The sequence below is a fragment of the Ovis canadensis genome, chromosome 3 (genome assembly GCF_042477335.2).
Source record: "Ovis canadensis isolate MfBH-ARS-UI-01 breed Bighorn chromosome 3, ARS-UI_OviCan_v2, whole genome shotgun sequence".
NCBI classification, from domain to species: Eukaryota; Metazoa; Chordata; class Mammalia; order Artiodactyla; family Bovidae; genus Ovis; species Ovis canadensis.
The window spans coordinates 202,616,635-202,633,738 of NC_091247.1; the positions used below are offsets into that span (position 1 = coordinate 202,616,635).

The window sequence follows — 17,104 nt, forward strand, 5'->3', positions numbered from 1 at the left end:
GGCATCACCAACTAAATGGACATGAGTTTGTGTAAACTCTAGGATTTGGTGATGGACAGGGAGGCCCGGCGTGCTGCAGTTCATCGGGTCTGAAAAAGCGTCGGACACGACTGAGCGACTAAACTGAGCATAAGTTAGTGAAATACCTTTTATACTTGTTTTACTTTAAAGTATGTTGCCTTTCAAAGAAAAATTTGATATTTAGCATTGCCAAGATTTTAGCGAGGCACTCTTATGCTACCGATGGGAATATAAATTGTTAAATCTGTCTGGAAAACAATTTGGCAATATGTACTAAGAACATTTATATGTTCATATCTTTTCAATATGTGATTTTAGGGAATTTATCTTAAGGGAAATAATGTAGAATGTGGGCAAAGCTTTATACACAGAGATACTGTAGCCTAATTAATAACAGAAATAAAATGCTAAAAATTTAAATTATGTATCAATAGAGAAGTGCTTGTCTTGTTATTGCACATGAAAATATGAGTAGCATGTAAATAATTAAAAGTATTTGCTCAAGGAGTTTTAATGACATGGGACAACATGATACAGGAAATTATATAAAAAGTACAGGATACAAATTTTTATATGCTGTATATCCTTAATATTTAAAGCAATTCCATAAAATTGGATGCAAGGAAATAGGCCAATATGCTTTACACTTTATGCATTTTTATGATTTGTACATGTGACTTTTATATTCAGAAATAGCAATAAATATTATTTTAAATACCCTGTGTTAATAGGTAGCTAGTGGGAAACTGCTCTATAGCACAGCGAGCTCAGCTTGGTGCTCTGTGATGGACTGGGTGGAGGATGGGGGATGGAGGATGGGGAGAGGCTCAAGAGGGAGGGGATATTTGTATGCATAAAATAAAAATAAAAACCCCTGTGTTAGAGTAGGCATTACATGCTTCTGTGATTGTCCCATGAAACAGTAAGTCTTACGCTGGACCTATCTGTAGTATCAATGTTTCCATATATAACCATAATGTCAATTCAGATTTTTGTGAAAGAATTTGTCAGATGGGTATATTTTAGTGCAATGAGAGCACTTTTCTTTGTTGCTTTTCTTTAGTGTTTTTCCTTAAATTTTTAACATGGCAAATGAAGGCAGACATATGTCTTTGGCCTGTGTGTGAATCCAGTGAAGGAGTAGAAGTAGCCTTCAATGGGCAGTAGTTGTATAGGAAATGATTTCAATTAAGTAAATGGAAAGTAGGGATGTGTTACTTTAAGAGTAGAGCAATAATATCTTAAAATGTGATCCTATAGCCCCTTGTATCAGAATCATCACTATAATTGCTCAAGATGTAGATTTGCTGACCTAATAAGTCAGAATCTGAGGATGGGTACGGAGAAGTTGTTTTAAAGATATACCCTGGGTCACCCTCCTGAGATTCTCTAAGATCTACCACCAATTAAGAGAGGTATGAAATTTAGACATTTTTGTAGAGGAACCTTAAACATTGGCTCCAATGTTCATTAAATAGAATTTGACCTTTTTTTTTCAGTTGCATGGGTCCAAACTATAAAGCTTACCACATAAGTTGGGTGTGGGGCTGGGACCCAGCTACTGCTCAGCTGCAATCTTAGTAGAGAGGTTTAGATTTGGAATTCTTAAAGAACAGACAAAGTGGTCAGTAACATTGCTGGGACAAGCGATAGGGGACTGGTTGGCTAGAAAACAGAGACCCATCAGTTCTAGTTCCCTTGGGAGTGGTATCCTTTGGGTAGAATGCTTACCTGAGTCATTGCAGAGTAGAGTTCACAACTTTTAATGAAACAGGCTTCCCCTGAGAGCTGCAATGCTTTAGAGCAGTGGAGTCCAACCTTTTTGGCACCAGGGACCAGTTTCATGGAAGAGTTTTTCCACAGACCAGGGGTAGGAGGAGGTTTCAGGATGATTTGAGCACATTACATTTATTATGCACTTTATTTCTATTATTATTACATCAGCTGCACCTCAGATCATCAGACATTAGATCCTGGAGATTGGGGACCCTGCCCTAGAGGTTATTAAGAGTACTAGGGGTCAGTAACACGCATCACTTACCATATGCCTGGATGAATTAAGTGACTCAATTTTTAGATTCTTCTCATATAAAATGAGATTACCACTAGTAGCAGCCTAATGACAAAAAATTTGTTGTAAATCACCTAGCACAGGGTTCAGCATGAAATTCTTTTATAAATGACTTCACAAGAGCTAGACTATATAAGCTTGGGAGTCAAGCTTTTCTACTTGATTCTTTGAAGAAAAGAATTAGAGATTAGAGTAATTCCAGATTCTTTTGAGGGGTTGGGGTATGAGGGGGAGTGGCCATGGGTCCAGTAGTCCTTCATATCAGCTAGATTTTGGATATTTGTTGGTTTCGTGGACCATCCAACCCTAATGTCACTGACTGAAATCTACCCCCTTATTGGTGAGTTGAGTTAGGTGAATTATCATTTGTAGAATGACTTTTGTTTGCATGCCTTCTCCAGTTACAAAGAAAGTCAAAAGTCATGCCTACACACACTCACACAACCTTAACCCTGGCCACATATATTAATACTTCTGGGATGCCACATTCTACGAAGTCATTTTAGTTTCTAATAAATGTTTCTGGCTTTATGATTGTCACTACCATGAAACACATTACCATCACCCTTTCCTTGAGTTACTGGTAAATATTCCTTGAATAAAATGATTTGGAAGACTTGTCCCTAATTTAAACTTTCATCTGAAATTCCTTGGCAGTCCAGTGGTCAGGACTCTGCTTTCAACTGCTGAAGGCTTGGGTTCAGTCCTAGGCTGGGGAAACAAGTTCCTACAGACTGTGTGATGTGCCCCCGCTAAAAAAAGTAAAACCAAAAATCGCCCCCAAATTTACATCTGCCAAGTGATGGACATATCTGGTGGCTTCTCAACTTTAGGAGAATAACCTCCGTGCCTCCCCCACCCCCCATCCCCGGAAACACAACTGAATCAGATCAAGACAGTTACCAGGAGCAATCCTTTATATTATCCAGTTGCATAGCACACTCCTTGAATAAATGACATACCCTAATTTAGGATACATCACCAGATTCAAGTCAGAGAGTATCCTCTGCCAGTCAATATGAGTACGGGTCACTGGAAGATCTCTTCGTAGAATTCTTCTCAGAGCTTCATTCGATAACTCCTGTAGTTCTTCCAACACTGCAGCTTGAAATTTATTCTCTTGCTCTTCCACAAGCCTTGCGAAACTTAGGGCCAGCTGAGCTTGGTTCACTACCTCCAAGCTTTCTTTCAGGTCCTTCGAGATTTCGACATGTAGGTTGACACACCTGAAGTAGTGAGCTTGCACAAAAATTCTCCCTGTTACCTGGGTTAGAAATGGATTGACTTGGAAAATCCATTTTGATTTCCAAAGCCCATTCCAGTAGTCTGTTGTTTCATAGCTGTGGTCTTCGATGCAGGCGATCAAGAACTCCTTATTTTTCACTGTTTTTCTCAGCACGTTGCAGTTTCCCTTTGGGTAGTGGTCGTTCACATACAGCTTCAAGGCGCACAGAACTACAGCCCTCAGGTACTCCGTCTCATTCCAAATGATTCCATGACTCTGGATGTCCTTTAACTGGTTTTGAAGCAGATCAAATTTGAAAGAAAGTTTGCTCTGGTAGTCGAAAAACCTGTAGTCGCCCACGACATTGTGGTGAGACAGGAGGACAGCATTCCCATCGATGCTGAGTGGGACAGAATATTTTTGGCAGTGTTGGTGCCCCGCACACTCCCCTTGATGGTGCATGAGTTTTTCATCACGGATAAGCAGACAGAGATCATCAAAGGCATTTACAAATTCCCCTGGAGGAGCCTGTATCAGTAGTCTGCGAATTACTTTTTCTTTCTCTTTCCTACTCAGAGTGCTACGTGACATGTTTGGTTGTGGCAGAAGCAGAGCTTCTGGAATAAACAGTGTTCAGAGGATGAGAGAACATTCCATGGGGCGCCTTTCCCATCCAGGTGTTAAACATTCAAGCTTAAGATTACCATGTCTGACCATGCCAAAAACAGGTTGTCTGGCCAGCTCTGAGTCTCCTGATGAAGTCATAGAGGAGCTTGCTCTGTGAAGTATGGAACTTTTGATGAGATCACAATGGGTGTTTGGACCCAAAGGAAAACATGACAGTCACCTGACAGCGTGGTGCCCAGCCAACCAGCGATACGAATTTTGAAGATTTTTTAAGAACTTAGCCTCCAGAACAGCCTTCTTCATAAAGTGGTGTGTTTATTCCATAGGTGGTCGTAGATCTATGATAAGCAACCCAGAGTTTCTAGGGAGTATTTGGAAGCTCTTTGACCCTTTGGGGACCACAATGGCAGTGATTTGCAATCAGGCCGTCAGAATAACTGTCCAAACCCAGTGGAAGCATGTTATCCTGAAAGGTTTGAGGGGTTTAAACAAAATAGTAAAAATAAAATGAGAGACGATGGCTGTTCATGGGAAAATGCCAGACGGCAATGGTTGCCTCTCTTATAAACATTGTGGGTTTGGAAATGGTCAGAACATAAGCAAGAAGCCAGAAAAATTTTAAGGGCAGTGAAGTACAGAGACCACAAACCTCCATACAGTCTCTGGGGGATTTAAGTGTTGCGCTAACTGCAAAGAACAAAGGCAACAAACCACTGTGTTTTCTGCTTTCTTTCTAGAAAAGGGGCAGTGGTAACAGCGGATGAGTTTCAAGGAATCCCTTTCTTGCCAATGGGCGGAGTTAATTATATTTGGAACCTGTGACAACTCATAATGGGGAGAAGCTTCTAAGTGAGGAGAAACGAAACTTCAGGTCATGAAAATATGGAGAACAAATATCCACTCAGAAGTCCTTTCTGTTCCTCTTTCCTTTCTCTTGACTTATCCCCCTCTGAAGACTCCTGAGCTTGTTTCTCCCATTTGAGTGTAAACTGCTTCCTCCTTTTTACATCCTGAGTTTTTTTTTTTTTTTTTAAATTTCCCTAGCTTCCTGTATCTTTTTCTTGTAACATGAGCTTTGCCATATTAAGTCACAGCCATTAAATTGAAGGGCTTCCCATTAGTTCTAACAATTTGAAATTGAGTGTATTGTTGAACAGTTTTTACCGGTACTTTTCATGATTTTATAGACTGTCATATTAATCCTTCTCAATCTTATTTTTTTCAATTTGAAGTGTCCTAAATTTTGTTGTTTCTCTGTAGATGAAGCAAGCTTGATTATTTTTGTTTTCTCCTTCATACTAATTAGACACTCACCATGGCATTAGAAAAAAAAAACAACAACAAAAAAACCCCCTCTTTCTGATGGTCCTTAAAATGTTGCTTTTGGAGGCATGTGAGTAGCTGGACATTTGGCTAGTATAATGGTAATAATCATATCAGACATGGTTATTATTTATTGAAATCTCAGTAACAGAAACTATGTTGAATGATATATTATGAGCTCATTTAATGCCCCTACCTTCCTGAAGTATTAATTTGACCACTTTTCAGATGAGGAAACTAATCTTGAGAGAGATCAAGTGTTCATGTCTTCAGAAAATAGATTGTATTTCCCAAGTAATAGCTGTATTTCTCAAATGTTAATTTTTATGCTCTTCCTATAATTCTTATTTTATTAAGTCCTTTCATACCTTTAGCACTAAATAGTACCTACTTAATTTTGTTTTAAATATTATTTATCATAAAATTATTTTCTCACTTAGGCATGAGATAGACTATCCTCTGAAAAGAAAAACATTGAAGAGAGACAAAATATTCTTAGTCATTTTAAGTACTTAATGACTTTCTGTGAGAATTTCCTTAACTTCTTTTTTTGGTGTGTCTCCTACATGGTTTTTGTTGATGGTTCGAGATGACTTCAAAGGTGGAAAAATTACCCTAGAAAAAGCTCTGAAACTACTTGAAAAATTAGGTATTCAGTGCAATACTATTCATGTGAAATATATTTTTAAGGTGAGATAATATCCGTCCCCTGCATATCCCACCCTAGGAAGGACTTCATCCAATATAAGGAAATGTGGATAGCTACTTGTATGTTTTCTGCAGAAAATACATGTGAAAGATTAGTCTCTTAGAAATTAAAGCAATTAATTATGTTAGATATATTCATAATCAAAATGGAAAGCACTTAGGTAAGAGGAAATTTTATCAAGAGTTGTTGATAAAATTTGAAATAATACCAAGTTATCTGCTTAGAACAATCTGCTGAGAATGCATAGATGTTCACAACAGATTAAGATTTGTCATCTGATTAGTTCAAATCATATAAATGATGAAATGGTAACTGAATTGGATGTTAGTGATTTATAGAAGGCATGGACAATCTTGAGAAAAATAATATTTTACTCATCTTCAAGGAATTATACCGTAAGTTCCCCTGAAGAAGGGAAAGGCTACCAACTCTAGTATTTTGGCCTGGAGACTCCACTATATAGTCCATGGGGTTGCAAAGAGTCAGACATAACTGAGTGACTTTTCACTTCCCTTTGTTTTAAGAAGAATTAGTAGGAAGGGAACCTGGCTCAATTCTGTCACTAGAGGATGAATGGAAAGATCATGAAAAAAAGAAAAAGCTGTGTGTTAGAGCTGAGTTTTCTTTTTTTTTTTAACTAGGAAGATGGCAAATTTCTTGGTGAATCAGGCAAGAATACTAGACTAGCCAACCCAGATAGTTAGGAAAGTAGATGTCCTGAGTATGATTTTGGAATGTTGGAACTTTCCAGTTTCTTGGAACTGGGAAGCCAGATAACACAATCTACGGTGAAATTGTTACCAGCTAACCTAAACTGGGAAGCCTGTGTTACTTTGAAAGTGAAAGTGTTAGTTGCTCAGTCTTGTCCAACTCTTTGCAACCCTGTGGACTGTAATCCTCCAGTCTCCTCTGTCTGTGGGATTCTCTAGGCAAGAATTCTGGAGTGGGTAGCCATGTCCTTCTCCAGGGGATCTTCCTGACTGAGGGATCAAACCCAAGTCTTCTGCATTGCAGGCAGATTGTTTACAGTCTGAGCCACCAGGGAAGCCCCTGTTGTTACTTCACATGTGGGCTAACCAGTGAGCCTGGTAGAGTTCCAGGAATGCTTGCAGAGGCACGTTCCGGTTCAGAAAAAAGAAGGCTTGGTACTCCCAAATATACCAGTTGCCAGGGTACCACCATTTTGCTGCCATTTCTCTTAGCCCTGTTCCCAAAGTGATATGAGGAGGGCCTGGTGACATGTGCACATACCGTGGGTGTATTACCTGAGAGGGACCTCAGAAGAAAGCTTAAGAAACCCAGAGCTTTTATTACGGTCAATAAGCCTGTCTGATCTTTGCCCCAGAGGGTGTCGTTATTAACGTTATCCCGGACAGTAAACAAACCTGCTTTTTCCTCTGGAATGGAGTACTATCTTTTCATCATGTAAATATCCTTGAAGAGCTGGTCCTGAAGAAAGGCGATTGGTGACTCTGCTCAGAAAATAAGCAGAAAGACAGGAGCAAGCATTTCTCTCAGTCAGATTTAGTCCTCAGGTTTACTAACCAAAAGAGAAGGTTCAGAAAAGAAAAACTGAACTTCTCAGGAGACCGCTATAAAAGACAAAGAATATAGACTTGCTTCTATGGCTCCAAGTAGCTTGTGCTGCCATAAGCGATAAGAATTTTGATTAATTTCTAATACCACACCTGAAGAACACAAATTTCTGTGAAAGGTCTTTACACATAGAATTTTCCCCCAGTGATATTGCCCAAAGGGAGAAACAGCTGTGTGCTTTCTGGTTTAATAAAATTCACACTCAGCACAATACAGAGGGAGTAATATGTTAAATCTGTATTTAATGTGAAATACTGTAAATCTTAGTGATTTTCAAGTTGCTTTGAATTAGCTGCAAGATAGAGATAGGTCTTTGAAATGCGCTTGAGTAAAATGCAAGCTGTATCAAAAAGCATTATGTAGAATGTTAACAGGTATAACAATTCAATAAATAGCTCATTGATTGGAATTTATGATTATTTGGACATAGCCAGGCTGAAGGTCTATTTTGTTTAGCAAAACTTTTTAAAGTGGCTATGAAAACAATGTTAATTATAAAAATTAGAGAAGCAGAGATTCCTTAGAATACTTAAAAAACCCCTTTAAAATGACCTCAGATACTTTAGAAGCATGAATTATGTATAAACAAGGGTGATAATTATGGTAAACCATTATCTTCTATTTAAATAATTCTCCTAATAGAAAATACTTTGTTGCCTTACGTGAAATTGCTGTATATGGATTAAAATATTAATTAAGTAGTATGCCTAGGGAAATTATATTGGTTAACTGAATTTTCTAGATAGCTCAAGATTAAGCTTAAACATCCAACTCTTTTGCTTTAACTTATGTTGCTGATCTCTCCACTCAGCAACAATACACCTATTAGCCAAAGCAAATAAAATGAATCACAGTGAATCTTTTTTTTTTTTTTTTTGGTGTCCACACAAACACAAAGTCGCTTAGTGTCTCAGAGCTGTTATCATTAGCAAGCTTATTGGGTGTAGAAATTCTTCAGTCTGTTAGAACCTAGTTGTGCAGTACTTGATTGACAAGTCAGAAATCTCTGAGCAAATGTCTTAATCTGCAGAATGGGGAGACTAATATATTTATTTTGCAGGATGGTTCTAAATATTAAATGTTATCATTTGTGAATGTACCTAGTATCAGGCTTGGCATCAAGTAGGCACCGAGTAAATTTTAGTTGAAGCTACATCATGACTGTTCCAAAAAATAGAGAAAATTACATTATATTTATTGATTTCCTAAGTGTTTAATAGTTGACATAAATTCTGACATGAATTTACTTTCTGACAAGGTGAAATTTTATTATAAAACTTGAGTGAACCATATATAACTTCATGACCCTGGCAAAATATTCTAAACTTCTTTTTCCAAAATTAATTACTGAGTCTTGACTTGAGCAGTAGTTCTCAAAGTTTTTTTTAAATACCTTTATTAAATTAAAAAAAATTGTTTTTAATCATTATTTTTAATATGTAGCAGGAAAGATCCCCTGGAGGAGGGTATGGCAACCCACCCCAGTATTCTTGCCTGGAGAATCCACATGGGGTCACAAAGAGTCTGGCACAACTGATAGACTAAGCACAGCAAAACACAGCACAAACTAGTTTTAGGAAATATCTCCTGTCATTTCAATTCACATAGCTAGTCTTAGATTACGGTCTTGATTGCTGGCTGAATATGGAATAGTATCCTTTTCAATTTCAAGAGCTTATATTTCTCTACATTTGCCGCGGTTCAGCCAAACCCAGAAACACAAGCCCCACTGGCTATTGGAGCCAGTGTGTCCTCTGGACAAGGGGTGTGTCCTCTGCACAGCAGCTTGTGTGCCCAAGCTCCCTTCTTCAGGCTAGACTCCAAGATGTGCACAAAGGCCTTCTTCAGGGAAGACTGAGTCTTAGGTGCCTCTGATTACTGTATCTGCATTAGGGCTTCCCAGGTGATGCTAGTGGTAAAGAACCTGCCTGCCAGTGCTGGAGACCTAAGAGACCCTGGAGGAGGGCATGGCATCCCACTCCAGTGTTCTTGCTTGGAGAATCCCATGGACAGAGGAGCCTGGCAGGAGACAGTGCATGGGCTCGCAAAGAGTTGGACAAGACTGAAGTGACTTAGCATGCACAGCATGCATGCATGCATTAGGGACAGAAGGAAACAGGGAATAAGAAAAGGGGAAAGAACAAGTTGCCTGCTAGTTTAAACTAGTATGTCAGTTCAGTTCAGTCGCTCAGTCGTGTCCAACTCTTTGCGACCCCATGGACATGGCATGCCAGGCCTCCCTGTCCATCACCAACTCCAGGAGTTTACTTGCAATCCAACCATCTCATCCTCTGTCGTCCCCTTCTCCTCCCACCTTCAATCTTTCCCAGCATCAGGGTCTTTTCAGATGAGTCGGTTCTTCACATCAGGTGGCCAAAATATTGGAGTTCCAGCTTCAGCATCAGTCCTTCCAATGAATATTCAGGGTTGATTTCCTTTAGGACAGACTGGTTGGATCTCCTTGCAGTTCAAGAGACTCTCAAGTCTTCTTCAACACCACAGTTCAAAAGCATCAATTCTTCGGTGGTCAGCTTTCTTTATAGTCCAACTTTCACATCCATACATCACCACTGGAAAAACCGTAGCCTTGACTAGATGGACCTTTGTTGGCAAAGTGATGTCTCTGCTTTTTAATAAGCTGTCTAGGTTGGTCATAACTTTTCTCCCAAAGATCATAAGAAAAGTATGTCAGAGTTTGAGGGAAAAATTGCAAGTCATAAGATTTCCTAGACTATATTTTGAATACATTGTTTTTAGGGTAATTTCAAAAAGAATTTTAAAATGCTACATTTTATGTTAAAAGTTCTGGCTTTGATAGCTCAGCTTTCTCATCAGATAGGTCAGCTTTCTTATAATGTTGTTTATTAAGTAACATTTCATCTTTTTACTAGCAAACTGAGCAATGGAAATGGTAACAACGTGAAAGACCTTTATTCTGTTTCCTAAAGTGTACTATCAGAATGAGTTACAATAGAATTATTTTAATATGTTCTTTTATCCTCCTGGATGCAATCATTCATTTAAACGTATGATCTCTAGGCTCCTAATTTAGAGTGTGCTCAGTTGCTCAGTTATCTCTGACTCTTTGCAGCCCCATGTGGCCCCTTGGACCATAGCCTGCCAGGCTCCCCTGTCCATGGAGTTTCCCAGACGAGAATACTGGAGAGGGTTCCCATTTCCATCTTCCAGTAATAAGCTTTGGGAATAAAAAAAGAATAAAGTATCTACCTTCATGGGGGTCATAGGCTTAAGGTAAAAGATACATTTTATTTCTTAAATTAAAAAAATTATTCAAACTTTAAATTTTTATTTTCTTTATTTATTTCATTATTAGTGGCTGCACTGCATGACATGTGGGTTTAGTTCTCTTGCTAGGGATCAAACCCTGGCTCCCTGCATTCGAAGCATGGTGTTTTAGCCACTGGACTGCCATGGAAGTCCCCAAAAGATATATTTTAAAATTATACACAAATTGTTTGGGAAAGTTCTTTTTGTAATGCCTTGCAAAAAATAACCACTTAATGAACTTTTATTTTTTTGTAAACTGGAGAAAGATGATTTCATTACTCTTTTTTTTTTATTTTGTAAACTATAAGTGATTGCTGCTACTGCTGCTAGGTCACTTCATAAGTGATTAATATGTAACATTTTGAAAAGCTGTAATATTCCCTGCAGTGGGCCCTGAGATTTTGTGTATTTTCTGTAATATGTTTTAAAAGGCATCTTTTCCTGCTCTCCCTAGTTTTAGGGAGATATTTAGTCCCCTTTTCCAATTAAATGAACATATTTCATCAGAATCATCAAGTTCTGAAGTCCTCAGTCAGACACTCTTATACGTACTAAGTGTCAGTCAGTCATGTTCGACTCTTTGTGATCCCATGGACTGTAGCCCGCCAAGCTCCTCTGTCCGTGGAACTCTCCAGGCAAGAATGCCGGCGTGGGTTGCCATTTCTTCCTTCAGGGGATCTTCCCGACCCTGGGACTGAACCCAGGTCTCCCACATTACAGGGAAATTACTTACCACCTGAGCCAACAGGGAAGCCCTATATGTACTAAGGATATGGGAACAAATGACAGGCTTTGCATCTGAGACAATTCTAGAAGGGATGTGTAAAGGTTTCATTCTGGTATAATAAACCCCAGTAGAGAAGCAGGCATAGAATCTTTAGGAATCCTAGGTAGGGCTCTCTAACATGACCTGGGGAGGAGACACAGAGGGACATAGGGAAGACTTGAGGAGAAGGACATTTTTTTGAAGATTAATAGAAATTCATGCTCATGCTTAGTCACTTGGTCATGTCTGACTCTTTGTGACCCATGGACTGCAGTCCGTTAGGCTCCTCTGTCCATGGAATTTTCCAGGCAAGAATACTGAAGTGGGTTGCCATTTCCTACTCCAGGGGCTCTTCCCAACCAACTTAAATAAAAAAGAAAACAATATTCCAGACAGAAGAAACAGCCTTTACAATAGCAAGGGGTAGCTTGGTATTTATATTGTAATTGATTCAGAGCACAGAACAGTGTGAAGTGCATGGAAGAAGAGGTGGTGGTGGGGTGGGGCGCAGAAACCATGTCTTTGAGGGTCTTGGATGCCAGTAGTTTGGATTTTGTCTTGAAAACAGAGGAGAAACACTGAGAAATTTAAGAGAGTTAGAGAGATCAGACTTGTATTTGACATTAATTTATTTCTGCACATACACTCTTGTCAACTGAATCAATACATGCAACCTAAAAGTTGAGAGTTATGTTCTGTTTGATGGGGATTTTTAGGATTTTGACCCTGGGAGGTAGCATCTAAAGTAATCCTGGGAGAATTTCTCTGAGGAGGCAAGGGGGACCCAGGTTACGTAGAAATTTTACAAAGGGTAGGTAGTCTGAATGTCAAAAGATCATTTTAAATTAAAGAAAACCAGATATCTTAAGTAATTTAGTGCTTTTCTAAGTATAGGAAGATGTAAGTGTCTGGGCTCACTGAAATCATTCCTTTGATATGCACCTCAGCTATCTGGGGTCATTATTCTGTGTTTTCATATCCTCCTCAGGGCTCAACATGGGGAGTGGCTGCAGTCTGATAGCAGGTGTTCTTTCCTTCCTGAGCTCCCTCAGGGCTCACCAGCTCACATTGAAAGTGAAAGTGAAAGTCATTCAGTCCTGTTGACTCTTTGCGACCCCATGGACTCTATAGTCCATGGGATTCTCCAGGACAGAATACTGGAGTTGGTAGCCTTTTCCTTCTCCAGGGGATCATCTCAACCCAGGGATCAAACCCAGATTTCCCGCATTGCAGGCAGATTCTTTACCAGCTGAGTCACAAGGGACGCCCACGAATACTGGAGTGGGTAGCCTATCCCTTCTCCAGCGGATCTTCCTGACCCAGGAATTGAACCGGGGTCTCCTGCATTACAGGTGATTCTTTACCAACTGAGCTATCAGGGAAGCTCCCTGCCAGCTCACATTGGAGGGCTCTAATCACTGATGATATCCTTTGTTTATTGAAATGGCAGGAAATATTCCATTTCTCACTTTGAGGACAGGCAATAGTGTATTGTTTTTTCTTTCCTTCCTTGGAGTTAGTTCAAGTCCTGGTCTACCACAGCTCTCGGACTGGTGACAATTGACATATAAAGCTTTTGATCTTCAGTTTTACCCTATAGGGGAGATATTAATACATTGATACCCTATATTAGTATTGAGGCTGCTGTTAAGAGGCTCAGTACTCAGATTTGAACCTTCCTTGCTTACCACTTTTCTTCTTCCCCCTTTTCTTCTGCTGACACTGTGTTCCCCAGGCCTCATCTTTCTTCTCCTTATTACTTACTCTTTCTGCTTTCCTTTTCCTTCTCTACCAAAATTATAACTTCCCATCTTCAGTGATAGGTTTCCCTGGTAGCTCAGCTGGTAAAATATCTGCCTACAGAGTAGGAGACCCCAGTTCTATTCCTGGGTCAGGAAGATCCCCTGCAGAAGGAAATAGCAACCCACTCCAATATTCTTACCTTAAAAATCCCATGGATAGAGGAACCTGGTGGGCGACAGTCTATGAGGTTGCAAAAAAGTCGGACATGACTGAGCACACCTAAGTACCTCTTGGGAAGGTGTATGTCATCACTGCAGTGAGGACGAGGTTTGAGGCAAATCCGGATGGTTCAGGGACGTCCTCAGTCTTGAAGAATCACTAGTATTAATACCCCAGCCTGAAGTTGGGCTAGTCTTTCTGGGCAGAGAGCTACTTATGGGCTGCAATTCTCCTGAGGAACAGGGTTTGCTTGTTTACTTAAACTGGGCAGCCCAGGCCACCAGGTTTGTTTTTTTTTTTTTGAATTTGTATTGAGGTATGGTTGCTTTGAAATAGTGTATTAGTTTCTACTGTACAGCAAAGGTAATGACAGATAAGTATACATATGTCCCCTCTTTCAGATTTCTTTTTCCCTTTAGGATCACCACAGAGCATTGAATAGAGTTCCCTGTGCTATACAATATGTTATCACTCAGTACAGTCACTCAGTTGTGTCTGACTCTGTTGTGTCTAAGACCCCATGGACTGCAGCATGGCAGGCCTCCCTGTCCATCACCAACTCCTGGAGTTTACTCAAACTCATGTCCATTGAGTTGGTGATGCCATCCAACCATCTCATCTTCTGTTGTCCCCTTCTCCTCCCACCTTCAATCTTTCCCAGCATCAGAGTCTTTTCAAATGGGTCAGCTCTTCGTATCAGATGGCCAAAGTATTGGAGATTCAGCTTTAACACTAGTCCTTCCAATGAATATTCAGGACTGATTTCCTTTAGGATGGACTGGCTGGATCTTCTTGCAGTACAAGGAACTCTCAAGAGTCTTCTGCAATACCACAGTTCAAAAGCATTAAATCTTCGGTGGTCAGCTTTCTTTATAGTCCAACTCACATCCATACATGACTACAGGGAAAACCATAGCTTTGACTAGACGGACCTTTGTTGGCAAAGTATTGTCTCTGCTTTTTAATAAGCTGTTTAGGTTGGTCATAGCTTTTCTTCTAAGGAGCAAGCATCTTTTAATTTCATGGCTGCAGTCACCATCTGCAGTGATTTGGGAGCCCCCCAAATAGTCTGTCACTGTTTCCACTGTTTCTCCATCTATTTGCCATGAAGTGATGGGACCAGATGCCATGATCTTCATTTTCTGAATTTTGCATTTTAAGCTAACTTTTTCACTCTTCTCTTTCACTTTCATCAAGAGGCTCTTTAGTTCTTCACTTTCTGCCATAAGGGTGGTGTCATCTGCATGTCTGAGGTTACTGATATTTCTCCCGGCAATCTTGATTCCAGCTTGTGCTTCTCCAGCCTAGAGTTCCTCATGATGTACTCTGCATATAAGTTAAATAAGCAGGGTGATAATATACAGCCTTGACATTTTCCCTATTTGGAGCCAGTCTGTTGTTCCATGCCCAGTTTTAACTGTTGCTTCCTGACCTGCACACAGATTTCTTAAGAGGCAGGTCGGGTGGCTTGGTATTCCCATCTCTTTAAGAATTTTCCACAGTTTTTTGTGATCCACACAGTCAAAGGCTTTGGCATAGTCGATAAAGCAGAAGTAGATGTTTTTCTGGAACTCTCTTGCTTTTTTGATGAGCCAGTGGATATTGGCAATTTGATCTCTGGTTCCTCTACCTTTTCTAAATTCAGCTTGAACATTTGAAAGTTCATGGTTCACATACTGTTGAAACCTGGCTTGGAGAGTTTTGAGCATTACTTTACTAGTGTGTGAGATTAGTGCAATTGTGGGGTAGTTTGAGCATTCTTTGGCTACCTTTCTTTGGGATTGGAATGAAAACTGACCTTTTCCAGTCCTGTGGCCACTGCTGAGTTTTCCAGATTTGCTGGCATATTGAGTGCAGCACTTTCACAGCATCATCTTTCAAGATTTGAAAAAGCTCAACTGGAATTCCATCACCTCCACTAGCTTTGTTTTAGTGATGCTTCCTAAGACCCACTTGACTTCACATTCCAGGATGTCTGGCTCTAGGTTAGTGATCATATCATCATGACTATCTGGGTCATGAAGATCTTTTTTGTGTAGTTCTTCTGTGTATTCTTGCCACCTCCTCTTAATATCTTCTGCTTCTGTTAGGTCCATTACCCTTTCTGTCCTTTATTGTACCTATCTTTGCATGAAAATGTTCCCTTGGTATCTCTAATTTTCTTGAAGAGATCTCTAGTCTTTCCCATTCTATTGTTTTCTTCTATTTCTTTGCACTGATCACCAAGGAAGGCTTTCTTATTTCTCCTTTCTGTTTTTCTGAACTCTGCATTCAAATGGGTACATGTTCTGTTAGTTATCTATTTTATACATTAAAAAGGGATGGAATTGGGTCATTTGTAGAGATGTAGTTGGACCTAGAGACTGTCATATAAAGTATGTCAGAAAGAGAAAAATAAATATCATATATTAACACATATATGTGAAATCCAACCTATTTGCAAAGCAGAAGTAGTAATAGAGAATAAGGCCACCAGGTTTTAAGTGGTAATTATCCGCTAGTCATTCCCAAACTGGCATCATTTCATGCAGTTTTATATATTTATCTAAAATAAGAATCCAATGTAACTTCTTTTCAGGATAAGTTGGTATATATATTACACAACTACTCTAACATTTTTGTTTTGTGTGTTTTTTACATTCGAAATGTGAGCCTACCAGTAAATTTTTTTAGTAGGATAATGACAGGCTGAAACAAGGAAGAATCACCATAGAAGAATTTAGAACAATTTATCGAATCATTACATACAGAGAAGAAATTATTGAGATTTTCAACACGTATTCTGAAAACCGGAAAATTCTTTTAGAAAAGAACCTGGTCGAATTTTTGATGCAAGAGCAGTATACACTTGGCTTCAGTAAAAGTATTGCTTCTGAGATCATTCAGAAATATGAGCCTATTGAAGAAGGTATGCTTGTACTTGAAAGTTTTATCAAATATTTATATGCAAACTTTTTATTAATAGAAATTTTCAAATTCAAACTTGGTTGGGTCAGCTTTCTTCTGGGTAATATTATATATTGACAGTTATAATTTTGTAACTTACAGTGTACCTACCTTTTAGAAAGCTATGTTGTGTGACCACGACTTACTTTCATTGTCCATTTCCTCCCTTTTAACTGTTTCTGTATCTTTCAAGTGTTCAGAGATGAACTTAGGGAAAACAAGATGAGGATCCTATTATAATAAATACCATAATGGAATAAAGGGTCCTGATTATTCATTAATAAGATAAAAACCCAGGTGTAGGCAGTTTTCCATTTTTATATATTATTGACAAAATATAGAATATTAAATTAGCTAAATGAAAACAGTTCTAGGAAAGAGCTAAAACATTGTAAAATCACTCATTTCTCTGTTGTTTACACTTAATTGTCTACAACATTTCATAAACATTAAAAGATTTTTGCTTTTCTTTCATTTTCCTATGCAATCATCTGGTTTAAGTCTAATAACTATTTTGGCTAGTGATCTCTTGTATAGTTTTTGATCTTTGTTTCATCTTTAATGGATAAA

At 39.0% G+C, this 17,104-nt stretch overlaps 2 protein-coding genes across 2 annotated transcripts in view; one reads left to right on the top strand and one right to left on the bottom strand.

Moving 5' to 3' along the window:
* Window positions 1-2,997: 2,997 nt before the first annotated feature.
* Window positions 2,998-4,446, bottom strand: CAPZA3 (capping actin protein of muscle Z-line subunit alpha 3). The gene has a single exon (XM_069585611.1). The coding sequence runs from the start codon at window positions 3,906-3,908 to the stop codon at window positions 3,009-3,011; it is 900 nt and encodes a 299-aa protein (XP_069441712.1). The 5' UTR covers window positions 3,909-4,446; the 3' UTR covers window positions 2,998-3,008.
* Window positions 4,447-5,846: 1,400 nt separating this feature from the next.
* The window catches only part of PLCZ1 (phospholipase C zeta 1), a 46,131-nt gene continuing 34,873 nt past the window's right edge, over window positions 5,847-17,104 (top strand). Inside the window, exons 1-2 of the mRNA XM_069579569.1 lie at window positions 5,847-5,957; window positions 16,265-16,496. Of these exons, the coding sequence (XP_069435670.1) occupies window positions 5,847-5,957; window positions 16,265-16,496 (343 nt within the window). The remainder of the gene's footprint in view (window positions 5,958-16,264; window positions 16,497-17,104) is intronic.

Coding starts and splice junctions, on each gene's coding strand:
- CAPZA3 (XM_069585611.1), bottom strand. CDS start 3,908: ATGTCACGTAGCACTCTGAGTAGGAAAGAGAAAGAAAAAGTAATTCGC.